Raw genomic sequence first — 22,819 nt, 5'->3', positions numbered from 1 at the left:
ATAAGGCAATTCAAAGAACATAATTTTAAAGAAATATCTAATTATCATTTCAACATGCGACTAACATTGTCGTATTATATTGAATTATTCTATGTCATCAAAAATGATACTTATTTCTTTAGTAAAAGCATTGCACCAAATGAAAACAAATGTATCTGTGTCAGTTTCAGTTGAAGATGTTGAAACTTTTTTTTTTTGGGGGTCTGTTCTTTTCCCTATATAATTATCATTGAGAATTCTGACTCATTTACAATGTGAAAACACGTACCCTGACATGTTGTATGTGAAATAAATACAGGCTTAACTTCATGATTTGCCTTTCAATATCGCATGTGTTAAGTCCTGATTCCGTTTGGCAAATAAGCTTATTTAGAACATAATATAACACATTATTGGTAAAACATATCGATGTCGCTTGCATGTTGTATCAAATCGTAATCTAAAAGTTTTTAAAAGTTTGTTGTCTTGTATTATTATCAATACAAGTTATTGATAGGCCCTTTTTTATGGTTTGATAATGTTTAAAGTTATGTTGACATAATCAATGTTGAAGCAATCAAATTACTTGATTCATTTAATCGTTTCTGACTATCGTTGATAATTATGAACCAAACTAACATTCAATAGGCTGAAATCGAGTGTAAACTTTTTATACTGATGCAATACGAGTTCAACTATTTTCTATACAGATTCGATGTGAGCCAAGCTCCGTGCTGAAGTCTGTGTTTTGGCCTATAATGGTTTACTTTTACAAAGTGTGACTTGGATAACAAGTTGTCTCATTGGCACTCATACCACACCCACATAGATTATGTTTGCCCTTCTTTTATTTCTTGTCATGTGTACAGCATATTCAAATTTTGTAAGAAAGTAAGAAACATCTTCGTTACCATAGTAACCGCAATGGCTGAAGAGTGATGGCTAATTTCACCTTGTTTTTTTAATTTTTATTACAAAAGATAGTTTATTATTAATCCGATAGCACTTTAATACAGATGTAAATTCAAAATCGCTCTTTCATATTCCTTTCGAGTGGTGTATCAAGAAATCAATAAAACATTCTAACATGACGTCCTTCAAACGCTTTGAGTACACACCCGTGGTAAAATATGAATATGTAGCAAGGGCTGTTTCAATCATACTCCCACTTCATATGCTTTTTCATGAATGAGATACCCGACGTCATAAAATGATGACGTTAGAATATACACAGTTTGCGGGACAATTCACGCTTGTGAAACCGAAAATCATCACAACAAGGAAATAAATAAGTAAATAAACGATGCTAAAAAGTAGTATAACCCATTTTTGTTTATACATATAAGACATATAAGTAAATTAGTATTTAAATCTATCCGAAACTATCTAAATATGTTACTTTTAATAGTTGAAGCATGTCACTTATTCAGTTTTTTCCGTTCTTTTACGACTATTTAATAGTGCGTATATTTATGGGAACGGCAAATATTTGCCTCCACCTAGAGCTCTTCGATCCAAAAAAATTGCCGTATTTGTCCTATTATAATCGAAATAATTCATGGGGTTTGAATATATCGTGATTTTACCACGGTTTGTCCCTTTATGCCTATATTGTACCCCTCTCTATCGCTCAGGGTAAAATATTTGTCATAAAGGGCCAAACCGTGGTAAAATCACGATATATTCAAGCCCCTAGGAATTGTTTCTTAAATAATGTATATGAATTTAAAAAGGCGTTAAACTTATGCGAACGCCGCAAGACATAACAACACCGTCTTACTAAGCCAGATGATATATCAAATAAATAAATAAACAAGCAGGTGTTGACACATTTGAACATGATCTAACTTTGCGATAGATTCACAACTATCTAATTATTTTAAGGCATTTAGTACGATATGCACTAAATTTGTTTTACATATGTTTCTTTCTTTTAGAAGAATTTTTGAAAGTTCGGTTGGTTAATGGTGTTGATTCTTTGGAAGGACGAGTAGAAATCTATATAAATGGAACATGGGGGACTATTTGTGATGATGAATTCGGAGATGAAGAAGCTAGTGTTATTTGCGGTATGCTTGGATACAATGAAACTGGGTAAGATATATAAACTATTCTAACATGACGTCCTTCAAATGCGTGGAGTTCACGCCTGCGTTAAAATATGAATATATTGTTTTAGCTATTCCGATCGTACTCCCACGTCGTAGGCGTTCTTATGAATGAGCTACCCGATGTCATATAACTATGACGTCAGAATATAAGCATTTTATTGGAAAATACACGCTAGTAACCCGAAAATCATCGCAAACAAGGAAACGTAATCAAACGATGCTAAAATGTGTTAAATAAGCCGTTTTTTGTATACTTATAAGACATATAAGTACAATTGTCGTTAGGTTCATCCAAACCTATCTAAATATTTTATTGAAAAAAGTTAAAGCATGTCACTTATTCAGTTTGCTCCGATCTTTTACGTCAATTTAACAGTACGTTTATTTATGAGACCGGCAAATGATGTCTTCACCTAAGAGCACTTGGATCCAAAATAATTGCCGTATCTGTCCTATTAGAATCGAAATAATTCAAGAGGGCTTAGATATATCGTGATTGTACCACGAGTTGTCTCTTTATGACAATAATGTAACCCTTGCTATCGTTCAGGGTAAAATATTTCTCATAAAGGGCCAACCCGTGGTAAAATCACGATATATTCAACTCCCCATGAATTATTTCTTGGTTACACATCCTAAACTAGCTCGCGTGTTTATTATACATATGTATAGGTAACAAATGTTTACAATACATGTTTGGATGACCATTTCCGAATATTTCTGTGGTATTTACTAGTTCTATTTTTCTCAGTGGCAAATGATTACCAATAATTCATTGGAATATCCACACTAGGAAGGGTGGGGCTTATTGTAGACACATTGATCGTCCGTTTTCCATTCGTCTAAAGAGTACATAACTTAATTGAAGGTTATATTGTCATTCACAGTTGCTTCTGGTGAGTAGTCGTCTCAAAGGTAATTATTCCACATTTTACTATTTTATATAAAATTGAGAATGGAAATGGGATATGTCAAAGAGACAACAACCCGACCTAAGAGCAGATAACAGCCAAAGGCCACCAAAGGGTCCAAAAAGTATATGGATTCCATGAGCTTCATTGCAACATTCAGTACAGTACAAAATGATCTAGTGCGAATAGTATTATGTTGGTCATTTCAAAAACTGACTGTTTTCTTCTGTTCATTCCGTTATTCAGTCCCTGTGTGCCAATTAAGATGAATACTTAAAGTCGTTATAAGTTACCAAGGAATACCGATACAAGTCTTACCTATTAGAACAAAACAATTTAAAGTAAACAACTATGCAAAAATTAAATTTCTACTCCGTTACAATCTTAATCATGTTGATGTAGAATAATATATTAATCTTGACAATTGTGGTACAAAAATAGTTTTTGTCACCGATTGCATTAGCTTGCAATTCCCTAACGTTTAACCCAAATTTGGATAAAAATGATTAGAAATAATAATAAGATGTTCATTACAGATAAAGATATCTATAATTGAAGTAATACTTATTTTCTTTTCGCAGATTTGACAATTACACACATAGACTTTTCGTTTTTCTTCATTTACATCATTTTATCATACCCCCGCTTAAAAAAGAGGGGGAACACTGTTTTGCATGTCTGTCCATCCGTCCGTCCAATGAATATTTTACGTAACATCGTTCTCGGCAACTTCAGTGCAATGATTTTTGAAATATGGTTTTCAGGGTTTATATGAGTAAATAGTTACCAATAAACTCATCATATATACCAAAATTAAAATTTTACATATACGCCAGACGCGCGTTTCGTCTACAAAAGACTCATCGGTGACGCTCGAATAGAAAAATGTTTAAAAAGTCAAATGAAGTACGAAGTTGAAGAGCATTGAGGACCAAACATTCCTAAAAGTTTTGCCAATTACAGCTGAGGAAATCTGTTCCTGAGGTAGAAAAGCCTTAGTATTTCAAAAATTTTAAATTTTGTTAACATTAAATTTATTATTATGAACATATAAATGATAACTGAAGTCAACACAGAAGTCTACGTAAGACTCATCAGTGACGCTCATATCAAAATAGTTGTGAAACCTGACAGGCACAAAGTTAAAGAGCATTGAGGACCCAAAATTCAAAAACAATTGTGTCAAATACGGCTTAGGTTATCTATTCCGGGGATAAGAAAGCCAGTATTGTTTCGAAAATTTGTAGCTATACCATGTACTAAAAATCATTGCTATTGCTATACCGTGATTCATCACTCAACCTTTTTTCTGTGTACCTTATACTTTTAGCGGAGCGGCGTATCATCAGTGAGCAGTTGCTCACATATTATATTATTTATTCTCTAATGAACCAGTTATGACGTTCTCAAAATTTAAGATCATTATCAAATTTATTCATTGGATTTTAGAATATAATAATACCACAAACAAAATATTTTATTGAGAATATATATTTTTAGATCAGTTCCTTATACTCGTGCTTATTTTGGGGAGGGATATGGATCTATTGTGTTGGATGATTTAAATTGCATTGGAACAGAAACGGACATATTTGATTGTCAGTCTGGTGGCCTATTCCAACATAATTGTGTGCATAGCGAAGATGCTGGTGTTGTCTGTCAAGGTAAATCTGGAACTTTTTTTAAACCAGATTATTTTATCTATCTTTAACTTACATTTTAATTTCTGTTTGAATCTACCAACAATGTTTAATAAAATCATACTTAAGGTAATGCCATATCTGATAAAGATGATGTCTAAAACTTGGTTTAATTTGTCGGTTCAGAAAGCTATTTTCAAATTTTTAACATTAAGTCAACTGTTCTTTTGACCATGAATAATAATTTTCGTCTTGCTTTTGATTTCATACATTTTACAAGTTTAAGATGGAACTTATGATAAATTTACAGCACCAATAAATGTTTTAAATAAACCCTGTTGTACTATCTGCTCCATATTTGACATATAATAATTAGTTGGAATACTTGTCATTGATTATTTGAATTAATTTATAAATAAGACTCTAGTCGTGTTGCAGATGAAAGAAAGGCTGTTAATAGGGCAAATCTTATATAACAGTGTTAGTGTGTACGGCAAATTTGGTCATGTAAGAAAATAAAAACAAACTGTGATTTTGGATGTTTTATTAAATATTTTTGTGTATTAAAGTTGAATACAGAGCACGGACATCCGATGGTTTGGGGTATTGTTACGTATATAGCTTTCTGAACTAAAAAATGTATTTCTTTTGTATACTAAAGATACATTTAAATAATCATATACATGTAAAGTGAAAAGAAAATACAATTATAAGGAAGCAAATTTTAATTAGTTCATTGGTTAGGAGGTTCCTTAAATTTAAGAAAAAAATAGCTGAATGAACACAAAATAATGGGGAGACACTAGGGAAAGTCTCCTTTTCCAAAAATTTAGATAATTAAAAAAGCAGATAAGACAACAGGGTTTATTAAAAAAAAAACACATTTTATTTTTATCCAAATTTATTATTTGTTTCAAGTCAAAATTCATTTGTCGAATTTAAAATTAAAAGCAAGACGAAAATGTATAAATGGACTGCCACGTCCACTTGTATTTTTTGTCCATCTGAAGAGTTAAGCCTTTATCAACTGATTTTTATAGTTCGTTCTTATGTTGTACTGTTATACCACTGTCCAGGTTAGGGGTAGGGTTGGGATCCCGCTTACATGTTTAACCCCGCCACATTATTTATTTTCCTGTCCTAAGTCAGGAGCCTGTAATTCAGTGGTTGTCGTTTGCTTATATGTTACATATTTGTTTTTCGTTCAATTTTGTTACATCAATAAGGCCGTTAGTTTTCTCGTTTGAATTGTTTTACATTGTCTTATCGGAGGCTTTTATAGCTGACTATACGGTATGGGTTTTGCTCATTGTTGAAGACCGTACGGTGACCTATAGTTGTTAATGTCTGTGTCATTTTGGTCTTTTGTTGATAGATGTCTCATTGGCAATCAAACCACGTCTTCTTTTTTATATTGGCAATATTAAAAACGGAAAAAATGTCTTAAAGTTTGTTCGTTTTCAACAACAACACCATCCACAAGCTTACGTTACTAAACAATAAGATATATTAAATAGATAAACACAATTGCAGCTCTTGACAAATTTAAATATAAACTAAACATGACGATAACATTTACACAATTATCTAAGTATCTTAAGGCACTTATTACGATTTACATTAAATTTATATTTATATATCACATATGTATCGGGTTTTTGTTTCAGAAGATTTTATGGAAGTTCGGTTGGTTGATGGTAATAATTCTTTGGAAGGACGAGTAGAAATCTATGTGAATGGAATATGGGGAACTATTTGTGATGATGGATTTGGGGATGAAGAAGCTAGTGTTATTTGCGGTATGCTTGGATATCATAATGCTGGGTAAGATATTGTAACCATTACACATCTTAGATTATATTACGTGTTAATAATACATGTACAGTTTATAGGTAATAAACGTTCACGATGCATGTTTGGATGACAATTTCTGATTTATTTTCATTGTAAAGACATTATTCTAGCGTTCATACGTTCATCAGTCATTCCATCCGTCTGTCCGTCCAACATATATTTTTTTCACCACTTCCCAAGGACTTCTGAACTTAAAAAGTTGATGTTTAGTTAGCTGCTGCTTGGCAATATTGCGTTGTAGCATTTGACGGCTTTTAAAGCAGACATCATTTGTATGTTTCACGATACGTAAAACTGCAAAATAAAAATGAGTTCTAGTAAAAGCTTTTAAAGACGTAACGAGTGCAATCTTGTATTTATTAGTTTTCTGTTGTTCCGCTGTTTTCGTCTTATAGTTTGATATGTTTCCCTCAAGTTAGTTGCTCAATTTTCAAAATATATTATTTTCAAAAGTATAAAAGGTCTTATTTGGCACAACTTGTTGGAATTGTGGGTCCTAAATGCTATTCATCTTTGCACTTGTTTGACCTTTTAAATATTTTGATATGAGCGTCACTGGTGAGTCTTATGTAGACGAAACGTGCGTCTGGCAAACTGAATTATAATCCTAGTACCTTTGATAACTATTTATACCACTGGGTTGATGTCATAGCTGATGAACGTTTCGTCCACGAGGGTATCATCAGCCCAGTAGTCAACACTAAACATGAAAATCAATTATGTGGTCATTTTTATAAATTGCCTGCTTACAAAACGTTGAATTTTTGAAAAACTAAGGATTTTCTTATCCCAGGCATAGATTACCTTAGCCGTTTTTGGCACAACTTTTTGGAAATTTGGGTCCTCAATGCTTATCAACTTTGTACTTGTTTGGCTTTTTAAATATTTTGTTATGAGCGTCACTGATGAGTCTTATGTAGACGAAACGCGCGTCTGGCGTATTAAATTATAATTCTGGTACCTTTGATAGCTAATTATACTGTTTATCGATTACAAAATTAAAGTGAACACCTATGCAAAGATTCGATGTCTACTCCATTACAATATTAATCTTGCTAATGTGAATTAATATATTAATCTGATAAGTGATTTTTTTGCCATCGACTTTTTCAACTTGCAATTTCCAAGCGTTTAAACCAAATTTGGATTTATTTTAAATTACAATTAGAAGATTTGCATTACAGATAAAGGTACCCATAATTGAAATAATATGTATTTTCTTTTCTGAGAACAGACACATATTAATTCTTCGTTTCCGTAGTTTTATTTGTTTCTTCTCTAATTTCATAGCAATGGCATTCTTATTACTAAAGACCATTATCAAATTTATTCATTCAATATTAAAATATAATAATATCACAAACAGAATATTTAATAACGACTTTTTTTAGATCAGTTCCTTATTCTAAAGCACATTTTGGGGAGGGATATGGATCTATTGTTTTGGATGATTTAAATTGTATTGGGACAGAAACGGACATATTTGATTGTCAGTCTGATGGCCTATTCCAACATAATTGTAGGCATAGCGAAGATGCTGGAGTTGCCTGTCAAGGTAAATCTGGAACTATTTTAAAACAAATACTTTGATATATCTTTAACTTACATGTATAATTTCTGTTTGAATCTACAAACATGTGTTAACATAACCATACTTAAGATAATGCCTTATTTGCGCTCAGGTATGATTTCTAAAACTTGGCTTAATTTGTCGGTTCAGAAAGCATAACACAAATTGTTAACATTTAGACGACTGTTCTTTTATTATGTTTATCTATGACTTTAAATTTTCGTCTTGCGTTTTATTTTCAATATTGAATAAGAAGTATTTAAGAACTTATAATAAATTAAGAGCACCAACAATGTTTTAGATGAACCCTGTTGTCTCATATGCTTTTATAATTTTAGGTTTCAGAATAGATATCTATTGAATGCGAACATATACTGAAGTAGAAGTAAAAATACACAATCTTATCTGCATTCGTTCAGACTTACAAATGAACAGTATTATTTATGTTCTACAAAGTGAATACTGCTCTTGATTTCACATTTACTAAATTATTTGGAATAGTTGTCCGTAATGATTTGAATTAATAGAGGCTTTTGCTAGATCAAATTAAAAAAAACCAAAAACAGTAGTAGTGTGTATGGCAAACATTAATTGGCCATATTAGAAAATAAAAACAACAGGGATTTGGGGATTTTTATTTTTTTATATTTGTGTTAGTTGATATAGATGACAGACATCCGATGGTTTGAGGGTATTGTTACAAAATAATATTTGTATTCATTTTGCATAACAACAATACAATAAAAAAAAATCATAAGTGAAAGAAAATACAATGCTAAGGTTGCAAATTTGAGTTATTTCAATGGTTAGGAGTTTCCTTAAATTTGTTAAAAAAATTATAGATGAAGAACACAAAATAATGGAGAGACACTAAGAATAGACTCCTTTTCTCCAAATTTAAGATACTTAAAAAACAGTTAAGACAACAGGGTTTATAAAAAAGCATTTATTTTTCTCCAAATTTTTCATGTTTTTAAAAAAATTCTTTTCAGGATTAAAAATCAAAAGCAGGACGAAAACTTATAATTTGACATACCATATTAAAAACTCTTAAAATCTCTTAAAGGTTGTTAATAATTTCTCCGTTTATCATAATTCGTGTGGTTATGAATCCAACTTGATTGAAGACACTGAGAACTATTTTAACTCAATGAAGAGGTACTTAAACTCAACCAATATTTGACTATTTACCGAATGTTAATATATCCTATTGTTCTCTTCTTTTCAGAAAGTTAGTATTAAAGACAAAGACCAGTGTACATACAAGAATGTCAGTGTAGAAAATCATGCTATTTTTATAAACTTTTTTTCTAGATTCATCAAGACATGTGTCAGCTGTTCTCACTCCTTGGCGCTGACGATGTTTTATATGAAAATAAAAACTTAATGTGAAATTCATATCGACACTATTCAAACTGTGATTGTGACTGTACATAGAGTTGATGTAAATCATGCATGTGTATATAATATAGTAAGAAGTACTTGAAATATACTTTATAATGCAACTACATTAATAATGTAAGACGAGTGTTCGTACTAATACGAAATTTTCAAACGAATACTTGTACACGATAAAACACATAATCCTTCGTTTGACAAAGATTATAAGATTCAAGTAATTTTTTTAAGACAACTGTAACATAACTTATTTCAAAATGTATTCGATGAAATTAAAAATACAAGAGAACTATGGAATTTAATAAATATATATACTAAAGCATTGCATAAACATTCGACACATAATTACGTATTTTTATTCTCATTATTGAAGGCCATACGGTTACCTATAATAGCTTACATTCACTTCATTGGAACCGTGGTGAACAGTTTCTTAGTGGTAATCATATCATATCTTTTTAATTGTTATACACTTTTTTGTATTGAAAAAAATATAGCTGTCAATAAAGAAGTTTGTTCTCTAGATCAAACATAAATCTCTCGTATTTTTGTGCTTGCTTGTGCAAAAATGTCTTTCACTTTTCACTTAAGTTAGATAAAGGAAAAATAAAATAATCGATAATTGCATGTATGTTATTTATTAACTTATAGAACATTGTACAATAACAAGATATGAAAAATTCAAAATTAAGAAACTCGAAAATTAAAATGTTAAAAAGTCTTTATAACTTGTCTAAATATAGGTAAATGAGTAAACATTTGTTAACATGTAGTACTGTTTTTTAGTACTTAATGTTAACTTAGTACTTACGAAACGCACATTTGGATATGATGCTAACACATTTGGCCTTAATAAAATAAAATCAAAAATATTTTTCTTTAGAGGTGTACATAGTCAGACGTATAATTGATGATTATTTTTGTAATTTGACTTTACTTCTTTTCAGTTGATAATCTTATGCCAAATCGATGATTCTATCAAATTAATTCTTAGAATCTTTTAAATCAGTGGCACCTTAAGCAAGCAAGATAATTGTCCGTCTTGTGTCCAAACATATTTAAATCGTCCATAATTTGACATAATTAGATAGTTGAGCACGCTTCGTTGTAAATAGCAAACTAATGTTTTCAAAAGCAATTTTAAGTTTATAACCTTTATCATATTTATATACAGACTCCTGGTTTTCAAAATTATCTTGCGAGAAAGACAGGTCCTAATTGGTCTTAGGACTTATCCTGGAATATCTTTATTCCTTAAGATTACGTTTGTTTTTGGAAGAATGTTTAAATAATACATTCTATTCAAAAAGTACTTTTAAAGTAATAAGTAGAGATATACAGATAAAAAGTGAACACATAATCTGTAACATAAGTTTTATTTTAACATAGGGTGAAGCATTTCTTAACTTAATAGTTTTTAAAATATTAAAAAAAAGATATTTACTATTGTATTAAATTACTACAGTTTTAATCGTCAAGAATAATTTGTCTCTTCTGCCAATGGTCTAGAGGATGCAGTAACTTTTTTTAGCGAGTCACTACCACAAAGACGCCAAAAGTTTTCAGCTCTTGAAAAACAGCTTTCTCTAATAAAATCTGTCAAGAATAAATATGTTACATATAAAAACTACTTACCGATATATGCTAAATTATATCACAGACAACAATGACATGTAAAAGCAAAATATTCTACTATGTTATTATTAAATTATGACACCCAATGTGGTACCTGATGCATAACAATGCCTTAGAATAAACTCCTAACGTGAGAGAGAAAACTCGACGAACGAAATTAACTGATTGACATTTTATATACTAGTAGATATAAAAAGATGTGGTATGAGTACCGATGAGACAACTCTCCATCCAAGTCACACTTAGTAATAAGTCAAAGTAATACTTTCAACACGGAGTCTGGACTTGCACCTATTAGCAAGCTATAAAGTGCCCCCCAACAATTATTGGAAAACATCATGATTTGTTGTTATTGAACCAGCGTTTAGTAACTGCGAGTACTCTGAATTCAGTACTTTGATCAGTGTTGTTGTTATTTTGTAAGTTTTGTTTTGTGCTTTGTGTCTTCCTGATGGACAAAACCCTATTGAATTGACCGTAACAGTGTCTTTTATGTTGTGCTGTAACACCACTGTTTTAGTTTAAGGAGATAATGATCAGTCTAAATATGAAAAGTGCATATTGAATACCTGTTGGACTATAGATACTGACGTCTGGAAACGAGGGGTTACTTCCACAATATCTCCACTGGGCTATAGCTCGAGATAAACATGTTGCTTCATCTTTTGCACCATTCTTGTCCACTTGAAATCTACGACGACTTGCTTGGCCCATCTTTGGTCATCCATACCAAGCAAAGTATTAATCGTCACCACGAAGTGTCATCGCACCTACAAATACATGTAGTGACTGATAGACGGAATATACCCCGTATAGCGGTTTGTTTTTGTGGGGTGTAAATTTTTTGATTATTTTCGCTGATAGAACCAAATCGCCAAAATAAATTCCGTCAATTCAAAAGTGACATACACAGTTTTGAATCCGCCAAAATAATTCGTATATACCATATTCAATGAAAATCGCGAAATTTGACACCCACGAAAATAACCCGATATACGGTACCAAGTGGATAGTCAAACGCATCAAGAGAAAACGAGCTGACAAATGCATTGGTTAAAACAGAAACACGATTATTAGACAAAAAAGTCTACAAAACACAACATAGAAAACTGAAGTCTGAGCAACACGTACCCAACATTGTACCGTGTGTGATCTCATGTGATCTTAAAGGAATAGCAGATCCTGCTCCACATGTGATTAGAGTTATATATATTCAATGTTTTGCCACACGCAATGACATACAACCAAATTGAAATAACAATTTAGAAATTAAATGCATAATTGCGTTAAACTTAATTTACAATATTATGGAACCCTCCAACCAATAAAAATGAAATTGATCAAATGTACAAATACTTCAGCACAGGGACAGCTATAACTTACTTAAACAGGAAAGTTTCATTTAGCAATATTTCAAAAGATGTATAGGTATACGATTACATATATTGTCACTTAATAGAATGCCACAAATACGATAGTATTGATCGTAGTAAGTTTCGAGCCTTTTTCATTGAATTACATTCACTATATGCACAATATAAGGCATGAATTGCAAACCTCCTCTATTAAAGTTTACAGTCAGTTGAAATAAAATTACTTTTTACATATACTTTGACTTTTTTCTGTACATGGATTAGCCATTATTTTTTTTTTGTCATGTAAAGTTATGGGTCTATAAGGTATCTTGATAACCTTTGACCTATTTGTTTTCAATTTTTACACATGATATTTGGACGTAGAGTTGTCTCATCGGCATGTAAACCACCTCCTTTTTTCTATTTGCAACAAAACATAATTTAATATATATATTGATATACCGTTTTCTCCATCTGCATCCAATGGGAGGTTTAGCTAGCTATAAAACCATTTCTTTTAGTTAGTGAATGTACCAAGTCAGTTATATGGCAGTAATTTTTGTTCCGAAAAGCAATTTTAGAATTTGCCTTACGGTACTTTTGTTATATTTATATTTTGTTAAATATTTTTTTTTTTTTTATTTTTTTTTTTAAAGTTAATGGGTCTTGAAAGACTGATACCTACCACAAAATACGTTAATTACCTGCTGGTCCATAAGTTACTGTTAAATCAGCCCCAGTGCCACATCGTTGCCTCATTTCAGGAAATCTATCAAAACAAACACTTTCGTCTGTATCTGATTTCTCATTACTGTCTAGGTAAAATGTTTGTGATTTGCGTGTTCGCTTTTAACTAAATGTTTCCATCAATTGATTTGAACATTCCTTGAAAAAAAACCAGCACCCTGTAATATTGGTTTGAAATGAGGTAAAACTGTATTTTATTTTAGGATATTTCCTTATAAATAAATTCACTAGTCAATGTTCATTATAGGGGAATATGAGCACTTCTAAAATATAAAAATAAGTGAGCGATACAAACTTTTCTTGCATTTTTTTTTTTTAATTGCAATCTCTGTCCTTTCACTTTATGCCGCACTGCCTTTTATATTAATTATCCTTAACTTTAAAAAAAAAAATTGTCATTCTGCCTTTTTTTTGTGGTCAAGTGGCTCATTCGGCTTTTTTTCACTAAAAAAACTCCTGTCCTGCCTTTTTCAACCTTCACACAAGCCCCCTCCCCCTAAAAGTCATATGGTAGCTGCCTTACATGAATCTTACAACAATTTTAGCCTCAATTATTTGAAGGCGTGTATTCATTAGTTTAAAAGAGTTTGAAAAGGTTCATTTATCAATTTGAACTTTCCCCAAATACATATGCCCGACTGCAAGACATTACTCCAACTATAAGCTGGCTTTTGTGTTTGATTTATTTGGAACGATGGTCTACTCTTTTAAAAAATATTTCCAGTTCTTTACAAATTTGTTCAATGAGTGAATTCAAGGCGGCAATACATATCCCCTTTTCAAGCTTGAAATTTATTTATGTGTTCAAATGTATCAATAATAACACTTATGATAAGACAAGAGTGATCGTTCTTTTTGAGTATGTTTGCATGACTTCTTAAATATCCAAATATTAAGCTCTGATCCTGGTCGTAAAATCTGACAGTCCTACAATTTAACAACCAACCAAAATTCAACGGAAATACAATGTAGGACTGTCAGATTTTACGACCAGGATTAACATCCAACCAAAATTGAGCCGATAAAAAAATCATTATTTGTTGCATAAACAAATAACATATCGTTCATGATTGTTTCTTGTTAAACGACGAGAAGCAAATATGTCATGCATATGTTCGACGATGTACCGTCTTTAAGAAGTATTTTACAATCCTGCTTTTAGTATTTATTTATGACGACTAAATGTGTTTGGTACATATAAGAAGATGTGATATGAATACCAATTAGACACATTTCCATCCAGTGGTTCATATATTATTTTGGCCTATTCTTAGAGGTAAATGATACCGTACCTACTTATTTTTGACAAGCCTATAAATACATCAAATTGTATTGCAGAAAAAAATGAAATTGTAAATTCTTATTTGTTTTTACCTTTCCTGGAAGTTCTGTACAATATATTTCGTGAGTATCCATCTGGTAAGTATAAGTGTGTTGGTGATTTAGCAGGTCGATTCTTAAAGCATTTCCGGCGTTTTGGTGATTTGCTATTCAAAAAACCAAGAACCGGTACTTCAAATTCTACAATATATAACGATGATTTGACATAGTATACGATTATAAGAATGTTGTGCTTTTAGTAAAACATTATTTAATATAATGTGTTTGGTATTAATAAAGTTCCATACAGAAACTGATTTTCAATCATAGTAACTGTAACATAGAAGTAAACCAAATTCGAAAATGTTTATTTTGCCCGATGCAGTTGTAACAGTAGTTTTTGAACAATTTCGGTTAATTAAAAGTAAACAAAATGTAAAATAAACATTGATAAAATAATCAGTAATAATGCAAATCAAAATAGTTGTATTTTTCTGACACGTGACTAGTAATTGGTATTTAAATAACATAACGAATATACATATATGGAAGACAATAGGACCTACAGTGCCTCTTGGTCGACAGTCAGAAGCCATTATTGGGTCTTCAATTTTATTATCCGAGACGAACTGTTCAAGCAGACAGATTGGTTTGAAATTTCCATACAGAGGAGATTGAAAGTTTCTGTCATCGCTTATCTTCAAATGATAAAATCAAAATTATGTTCTTTTGAAGTATGCTTAAGATAAAGATTATATTTTGATGAAGAGATTGTCAGAATGTACATGGTTTAAATTATTGAGTGGTGAATTAAAGACAAGTCAATTATGAAATATTAAATATTGGTGACCTAATATTGTTTTATCTTCGCCATTTGAGCTCTGGTAGACATCATTAACTCTATAATTATGTATAGTTTGGGGAGAAGGATGAAGAGTGAAACACGTAATCAACGATTTTTTTAATCAGTAAATAAATTAATCAATTTAAAAATCATTAGAACATATAAGTTAATGTTCAGGAATATATTAACTACAACCAATTTTATACACGTGCTTACAACCTTTAATTCTGAAAATTCATTACTAAGTTTTTATTCAGGATAATTTTTTATGAGCAGCTAGATTACTATGATTCAAATTGATGACAATTCATCTCGATTTGAACATATTTTGTCGGGTATGTATTCGAAGGCTTCTTTCGTCTTAATGCAACATGATGTACAATGGTTCACAATCTAAATCTAAAATGATATACCAGTAATGTATACTTACATATATATTGTTTTTAACATTGAACCATTCAGGACCATATTTATTCAGTCTATTAAAAGCCGGTACGCTTTTTGAACTAAAGATGTTCTCTATGATTTTATTTCCTACATAAAAAATTAAATCATTTTATCCTGCAACTTTCAAACTGTTTTTCAAATAAGGTTGCAAGTAAATTATTGTTTTTGCCCAGGGGTAAGTCTTTTGTGTTTTCCAGTCCTTGAAAATAAAAAAAAAAAGTTTGAAACGGAAATATCGTGTTCAGGTTGGGGTCCTCTTTGTGTTTTTTTACTTAAACTTAACGTTTGAGAATTAGAAAAAAATGAATTTAGTAAGAGAAGCTTTTCCTTAATATACAATTTCAGTATAAAACACTATAACATTGTATGAAAATACATGAATAGTATATGTACTCGGATAATTATAAAAAAAAGAAGATATGGTATGTTTCTCTCTCAGTCTACATTGTTCGTGCAAGTGGCGTAGCTTTTATTATCTTAAAGACAGCGCGGCACTCACTTAATATTTGCCACTGAACAAGGAGGAGAACATGAGTTCCTAGCTCTCTCTCCTGATAAATATAAAGGCAGTGGGGCAACACTAACTGTTTTGCCACTGAACAAGTTCAAAGCCTTTTAATTAAAAAGTAGCGAGAGATACCAGAGGGACATTCAAACTTATAAGTCTAAAATAAACTGACAACGCCATGGCCAAAAAAGAAAAAGACAAACAACAGCGCACAAAACACAGTAAACAAAGGACTGAGCAACACGAACCCCCACCAAAAAAAGTCAGTGATCACAGGTGCCCCGGAAGGGTAAGATATTTTTGATCAACATGTGGGATCCATAGTTTGCCCCATTAGAACTAAGTGACTTCATTTATAGTTACGGAAATGTTTTCACGAAAATAAAACATATTTTATCGCCAAACAAACTACAAATTGCATGTATGAAGATAAGTGAAATAAAAATTTAGTTGACATTGCAGGAAATATAACTTTGTTATTTTGTACTACACTTAGACATTTTGTAGAAATAGACAACAGGAATTGAAGGAAATCAATTTAACTACTCGTTACTATATTTTTTAAATGGTATAAAATTGAGAATGGAAATGGGGAATGTGTCAAAGAGACAACAACCCGACCATAGAAAAAACAACAGCAGAAGGTCACTAACAGGTGGCAACACTAGAAAAAAAATCTGTTTTTAAAAACATTAGTTGTCACTTCTTTTAAACTGTTTAAATTCAAGAAAAATGATGTCGATATAAAACGATCTTTCCATTACTTAAAGCTTGTCTTAAAATGTAGTTTTTACAGATACATCATGCTTAAAAGAAGTATTTGCCAAACACATCAGTTTAAAGGTAATTTTCCAGAGCCGTTAGGCGAAGGGATTTTGTTTACTTTGAAAGCCGTATTTTTGGAAAAGTATGACTCTCTTCGGAAAGGGGGACGAAAGATACCAAAGAGACAGTCAAACTCATAAATCTAAAACAAACTGACAACGCCATGGCTAAAAATGAAAAAGACAAACAAACAACAGCACACACGACACAACATAGAAAACTAAAGCATAAACAACACGGAAGTCACGTTATTTTCAGACATGGTATTCACCGGTAGAGAAAATAAATCTCAATTTATTCAAAAATACAATTTCTCTTATTCAGTCAAAATATAACAGTATTACATAAAGTGTATTTATTTTAAAGATACTAATCTTTAATAATTGTATTATCCTGGGCGTATTTTCCTTGTCACCGGCTCCTCGTGCTTCCACACCCATGGAATACCGCAAAGCTTTATAGAATATGTTTTATGACTTTATTGTCTCGCCCTCCGCCAATGTTGCAATGAACAGTGTTCTGATATATAAAATATCGTTGTTATCATTTTCTTTTCTGATTTATTTCACCAGAACGGTTGACGTTTAGAAAGTTTTACTCTTGCGAGATATATTTTTTTTATGTTTTCTTTAGGCGGTTTGCAGCTATGCGAGTGAATATTTCCAGCAGCCTTTGTCATATTGATATCATTTTGAAAGAAGATGTTTATCACGGATCGCTCCATGTGATTAAAATTGTCTGTGAAATACCCACGATTGAATCATAGTCGCCTTGATGGGCAATATATGGTCTTACAAGCAGTGGAATTTATCCTGCTACAGCGAATTCTTTTTGCTTATGTAGGAAATATGAACAATATCCGGGAAGCAAATTGTGCGAGTTGTCGAAATGTAACATGTGTCAATACAATTACGTTTGTGTGTGTTTTCTTCAATGATGGACACGTGACAAACCCCCCTTAACTTTTGACTTGTAACATAACCGTAACCGAATCGGTTACATTTGACGTTGAGCCATTCAGAATATAATATAAGTCTCCCAAGCAGGAATTTAAAAAAAACTATTCAGCATAAAGATCAAAGGGAAAATATACAACTTGCCGATAAATTTATATAAAACAATTTGGATACCTTTCAATTGACCTGATGCATTATTGTTGATACTAGTACAACTAAGCATACTCGAATCAGCAAACAAACTATACCATTTTAAATATGTAACACAAAGATGAATTACCTTTATCTCTACAGTTTGAAAAGCCCCTGAAATGTTAAGTTTTAGATTCTTTTCAATGATTGGCAATTTTAGTATTCGCAAATTATTTAGTTATTTATATATATCTATATCTTTCAAATTTAATATTAAGGATGACCGCTTTTATATTACTTTTCAATATCTAGAATTTATTCTGATCTCCAGTTACATCCCCATAGACATTTCAAAATCAATCATAGAACAGTTTGCTTAGAATTAACATAAAAGTACACGTGTACATTATGTAAACTGCAGATGGTGTAAAATAACTGCAAAATAGTATTAATCTAATTAATGATCATAATAAAGGAAGGTCTATGATACAAATTCACAGAAAAACACTTAATTGGTAGTATATTGTAATAAAAATATGTTTTTGAGCAATAAAACTTAAAATATAATCAGTTATAACATTAGTTTGAAAATCATAACAATTTACTAGAAAGATACCTAACTATCAGTATATTGCCATTAAAATAATTCAATGCGCAATTAAACTAAAATATATAATCAAAAATAAACAATAACATGAAAATTATAAGAATGTTTCCAACAATTATTAGTAACTAGAACACAGTATTGAAAGCCATGGAGTTGTAAATCATGTGTGAAATACAAAATGTAACATGTTAAAAATTGTGTTCTTTCTAATTTTGTTGTTTTTTGACATTTTTGCTTTTTAACAACTGTCAATATTTTTATAAAACTTTCGTATGTTATTTCTTAAGAGCATTGTTATTTCAATGCTTTTCATGGACAATCATGTGTTTCTTATACGTTTCTTGTTCATTGCGAGATTACCATGTCTTTTCCGTGCATCATGTAACATTACTGAAAGTCATTTTAATATTCAATAGGCAACTTGCATTTACTGTTCGTATAACGATAGCTTATAATTGCGGTAATGTTCAATTCCTTTTGATCATAGTGTGGATTTGGTTAGGATGTAAGGGTACTATACCAAAATTGACAATGGAAATGAGTATTGGGTCAAAGCGACAACAACCCAAACCAAAAAAACACACAAGGCACAGGGAACTACACCAACAGGCGGGCTTCAGCTGATAAATACACAAACATGTGTACTAGATCAATATAAATTGACGTCACCCTAAACTCCAAAATCTATAAATGAACTAAAATAAAAAAGAAAACATACAACTAGCAAAGGCAAATTGCTCCTTACTTCGAAAAGTCGCAAAAATTGCTGTGAGATTAAACATGTTTTGTGAGATTTCAATCATCCCCCTATACCTCTTGCTATTGTACAAAACAAATACTCAGCAATACGGACAGTAAATCTCATCAGTTCGGATACATTGACTGTTTGGAGTGGAATATATTTTGTTTATGTAAAAAGAAACCTTAGGTAAATCTTGCCTGCACGAAAAACTGTCAAAATCAGAAGTTTCGCGTTTTAAGAGTGTTTTGCGTCTATTTAAGCATTCTTAAATTGGATAGAGTAACACTTAACCGCTGTTTCGTATTTAAATCATTTAAAATCATTCTGTATTTATAATAACTTTACGTTGAAAATATTTTTACTGAACTATACATAATCATATGAAATAAGAGTTAGTATATATCTTAAAAGATTTAATTAGATTAAGTTTAGGTCTGATGTTAATTTTAAACTATTTTGTTAGTAATTTCTAATTTAATGATTCAGATTTTGTAAACTGACAAACATTTGCTTCTTAAAACCTGTGAGAGAATACACTAAATCTTGCTACTAGACACACACATCATACATTCAATATAGAACATGGATCTTGTTTTGTTGAATATGTCAAGTTTGTAATTATATAAATAATAGTTCAAAAAGAAATGTATCAGACTTTATTTTTCCATTATTTATTGAGAAAAGCTGTTTGTGTACGAGTTTTACAATTTTTAACATGGAAATGAATGATATCCACTCAACCATTTTTCACACGCACAACGTTAACGTAGAGTGTTTTAGAAACTTTGCTATTAATGTAGAACATTCACATTCAACATTGCTTTGTTTTCACAGAAATTTTGCTAACCGGACCAAAAAAAAAAAAAAAAAACCCAGAAAATAAAAGAAAAACAAAATCACTGTTTTCTAAAAAACCAAATTAATTAATGAGTGCTTTCTTCATTTCGGTGGTTAAAGGCATGTTTTCCTGCACCTTTAAAGAAGACTTTAATGTGCCATCATTAGATACAGAAGACGAAAAACATCGTAAAAATCTTGAAACACTACCACACCTGACACTTAATTTCAGGAGTTGTTTTACACACATACATTTGTACATGTAGTCTCAAATAAGTATTCATTTGTTTGTAAAGTATATCTTTATCATATAATATTACACAATTATCATTCAATACGATTAACTAGTTAATTCTGGAAAATCTAATTACGATTAAATATTTGATAATTTAATCAGAGGACAGAAAATACAAACACATTCATTTTTAATAGCACATGCATATCTATTCCATGGTTTACTGGTCATAACAATTTGTGTTTATAAAGACAACCTGTGATCGGCAGCTACGACACTGCAAAGTCTCAGTGATGAGTCTTTTAAATATATTTTCGTTTCTTTTTGTTTCCACTTCTACTGTATACCTTTCTAAAATTCGAATGGGAACATTTATTGAACATTTATACCGAAATTCACAAGTTATAATAGCTTACAACAATATGGGACTGAAAATGTGTGGTCGTTATTGCTTACACCTTAAATCATGTACAGCTGTAAATTATAACTCTGTATCACTGTTGTGTGAATTATTAGCCGGAACTTCTACAGACACAAACACCACAATGAAGGACTTCAGAAATTCAGCAATTCACACATGGTCTTTGGTAAGTTTGGTAGCCTTAAAATTGTCAAACACATTTTATCTATTTTCTTGGTTTTTTTTTAATCTTTATTGTCGTTTATAATGCTACCTCTAAGACAACAAATTTTAACAAACGGATAGTGGAATCGATTTCTAGTACGTAAGTAAAGAAAGTCAACCATAACCGTGAAAAAAAGCAACCAATAGAATATTGTACACCAGTAAATGAAAATAAGGTTGTACAGTGAGGAAAAACAGAAATATATTTTACAAAATAAATAGTTTTGTTGTTCAAAGTTCGAGAACATGAGTGAAAGTTATAGTCATACCAAAAAATTATCAAACCTGGTATATATAATAAAAAATAGAACTACCAGATATAACACTGCATAACATTAAATAACAAAAAAGCATTACAAAAGGTATCAACAGATCAAATTAACTCGAAAGTACGATGTTTCAGTAATCGTATTTACTGAAAGCTAGTTAAAAGGCTTTCCTTGGAATTTGATCATCTGTAAAATAAAACGTTTTACTAAGTTTTTAATACCATAGAACAAATACAAATGTGTAATATATATGTTATTATTTAGACTGATGATTCCTGTTACCCCAATCCTTGTTCTGGGAGAGAAAGATGTGTCAGAACTAAAACAGAAGCTTACGTCTGCTTAACAATATGTACGTTTCATTAAGAATTTTTTTTTATCAATAATTAGTAATGAGAAGAAGAATTATAAGAGTTAAAAATGTATCTTACTTGACATTTGTGTATATTAAAACTGAAGCTACCACCATAACAAATATAATGCATTTTTGTTCTATATCAGTCATTTACAATTTCCGACACTTCATCAATATCATTATAATATGATTACATGTATCTAGCGATTGTTTACATGTATGTTAACATTCAAAAGTAAAATCACAAAAATGCTGGACTCCGAGGAAAGTTTCTTATTAAGTGGCAAAATGAAAAACCTCAAACACATCAAACGAATGGACAACAATTGTCATGATTTACTTCAATAATATCATTCATCCTGTTTTATACAAGAGTATTAAAGATCAGTTTAATCACCATGGTCACATTCATCTTAATTTTATTTTAAAGTGAAATCCATAATCTTAATTCCATTACAGTATGAAATTATTTATATCTCAACTAGTAGATTTGCAAAATTAGTTCACATTGGAACTCTTGTATTTACCCTATTGATTCTTTATATTTTATTTGTGACTAAAGGGATAAAACTGCTGTAGTAATTAATTTATTGATTGGACAAAGTTATAAAAATATCATTATTCAAAGCTACACCATGTGATGATGTCATTTGCCAGAATGGAGGTACATGTAAGAACGGGCCATCAACATTCACTTGTCAATGTGTCGAGGGTTTTATTGGAACTTTTTGTGAAGGTAATTTGATATTTGTATCTCTGTGTTCTTAATGTTTAAAACCTTTTTTTGATACGTCATCCTAGTTTAACATGGTTATGGCAGACACAAATGTTAATAGTCAATACATGACCTTATTTCATAAACAGCAAAATGTTACAAAAGAAGACAAAGTAAACATTGTTACCTTATCGAATACATG

At 30.9% G+C, this 22,819-nt stretch overlaps 1 protein-coding gene across 1 annotated transcript in view; it reads left to right on the top strand.

The window, feature by feature from the left end:
* Positions 1-22,819, top strand: part of LOC139526442 (scavenger receptor cysteine-rich domain-containing protein DMBT1-like) — a 38,847-nt gene that overhangs the window by 4,607 nt on the left and 11,421 nt on the right. The window contains exons 5-8 of the mRNA XM_071321590.1: positions 1,917-2,073; positions 4,502-4,665; positions 6,309-6,465; positions 7,887-8,050. Coding sequence (XP_071177691.1) covers positions 1,917-2,073; positions 4,502-4,665; positions 6,309-6,465; positions 7,887-8,050 — 642 coding nt within the window. The remainder of the gene's footprint in view (positions 1-1,916; positions 2,074-4,501; positions 4,666-6,308; positions 6,466-7,886; positions 8,051-22,819) is intronic.

This window comes from Mytilus edulis, chromosome 6, assembly GCF_963676685.1.
Source record: "Mytilus edulis chromosome 6, xbMytEdul2.2, whole genome shotgun sequence".
NCBI lineage: Eukaryota > Metazoa > Mollusca > Bivalvia > Mytilida > Mytilidae > Mytilus > Mytilus edulis.
Note: the sequence above shows the minus strand (reverse complement) of the source record. Positions and strands in the feature narration are given on the sequence as shown.